The sequence below is a fragment of the Oncorhynchus keta genome, unplaced genomic scaffold (assembly GCF_023373465.1).
Source record: "Oncorhynchus keta strain PuntledgeMale-10-30-2019 unplaced genomic scaffold, Oket_V2 Un_contig_19363_pilon_pilon, whole genome shotgun sequence".
NCBI classification, from domain to species: domain Eukaryota; kingdom Metazoa; phylum Chordata; class Actinopteri; order Salmoniformes; family Salmonidae; genus Oncorhynchus; species Oncorhynchus keta.
In genome coordinates this window covers 1-1691 of record NW_026281430.1, presented here as the reverse complement: position 1 = coordinate 1691, position 1691 = coordinate 1, and the positions used below count along the sequence as shown (strand labels likewise).

Sequence of the window (1691 nt, the reverse complement as noted above, 5' to 3'; positions counted from 1 at the left end):
ATCACCACCTTCCGGAGACACCTGAAACCCCACCTCTTTAAGGAATACCTAGGATAGGATAAAGTAATCCTTCTCCCCCTTAAAAGATTTAGATGCACTATTGTAAAGTGGCTGTTCCACTGGATGTCATAAGGTGAATGCACCAATTTGTAAGTCGCTTCTGGATAAGAGCGTCTGCTAAATGACTTAAATGTAAAATGTAAATGTATCTTGCCCCTCTATGACAAACAGAAAGTGTTTTTTAACTTATTAATTATTTTAGATTGCTGTCTATAAATCGACCTCTGAATGTGCTACAAGGACGAAGCCACTCTCTCCTGCTATCATGTAAGGATTCTAAGCACATGCATTTTAAGTGGCTGTGACATAGGGTTCAGCCAGGAGTTGATGGACAGTCGGAAGATCAAATGAAATAGTAGGAGGGACATCCCAGCTGTTGTCACGATTTCCTAGGAGTGGTGAGTGGAATCAGGCACAGAGAGCAGGGTTCAGTAGATTGTCAATTTATTATCCGGTGCACAAAAACGGTCACAGCCAACACACAGGGCGCATACAATAGACCAGCCCAAACACAGGACCAAAATAGTCCAGAGAATAACTACACGAAAACCACCATACAACAGAGTAACAAAAACAATCCCGCACAAAACAAGGGCGGGACAACCTACTATATATAAGGACGCTAATTAAACTAAAATACACACAGGTGAAACTAATAAGACAAAACCAACAGACAAACGAAAAAGGGATCGGTAGTGGCTAGTAGGACGGTGACGACGACCGCCGAGCACCGCCCGAACAGGCAGGGGAGCCAACTTCGGCGGAAGTCGTGACAGTACCCCCCCCTGACGCGCGGCCCCCGCAGCGCGCCGCCACCGGCCTCGAGGACAACCCGGAGGACGAGGTGCCGGGCGATCCGGGTGGAGGTGGTGGAAATCTCTCAGGATAGAAGGGTCCAAAATGTCCCCCACAGGAACCCAGCATCTCTCCTCCGGACCGTACCCCTCCCAGTCCACAAGGTACTGTAGGCCCCCCACCCGGCGTCTCGAATCCAGAATGCCCCGAACCGTGTACGCCGGGGACCCCTTGATGTCCAGAGGGGGCGGAGGGACCTCAGGCACCTCACCTTCTTGCAGGGGACCAGCCACCACCGGCCTGAGGAGAGACACATGAAACGAGGGGTTAATACGGTAATACCTAGGAAGTTGTAACCTGTAACACACCTTGTTTATTCTCCTCAGGACTTTGAACGGCCTCACACACTGCGGCCCCAGCTTCCGACAGGGCAGGCGGAGGGGCAGGTTTCGGGTCGAGAGCCAGACCCTGTCCCCCGGTGCAAACACGGGGGCCTCACTGCGGTGCTGGTCAGTGCTCCTCTTCTGCCGTTCTCCCACTAACCTTAGTGAATCCTGAATGGCTTTCCAGGTGTCCTTGGAGCGCTGTACCCATTCCTTACTTCCCCCCATAATAATCCCAGGCTTCAGCACAGTTCATAGGTTGAGGACAGTCATTATTCCCTGTAGAGAGAACAGATATAACGCAATGCCATTGTCAGTGCCCCGTGCACTACTCATCTCTATGCCTACCTATAGTCAAATGCCTTTTGTTTTAGTGTTACTGATAGTGTACAATCCATGTGGATATGAGACTGTATACTGTATGATCATCTCACAACTATTCAAGAATGCTAA

General features: G+C 50.1%; 1 protein-coding gene across 1 annotated transcript; it reads right to left on the bottom strand.

Moving 5' to 3' along the window:
• Positions 1-487: 487 nt before the first annotated feature.
• LOC127920397 (chromo domain-containing protein cec-1-like) lies at positions 488-1658 on the bottom strand. The gene is made up of 2 exons (XM_052504469.1): positions 1399-1658; positions 488-1155 (listed from the first exon to the last, which is right to left on the bottom strand). Exons 1-2 carry the CDS (start codon positions 1464-1466, stop codon positions 687-689), a joined length of 537 nt encoding a protein of 178 aa, XP_052360429.1. The 5' UTR covers positions 1467-1658; the 3' UTR covers positions 488-686.
• Positions 1659-1691: the final 33 nt, after the last annotated feature.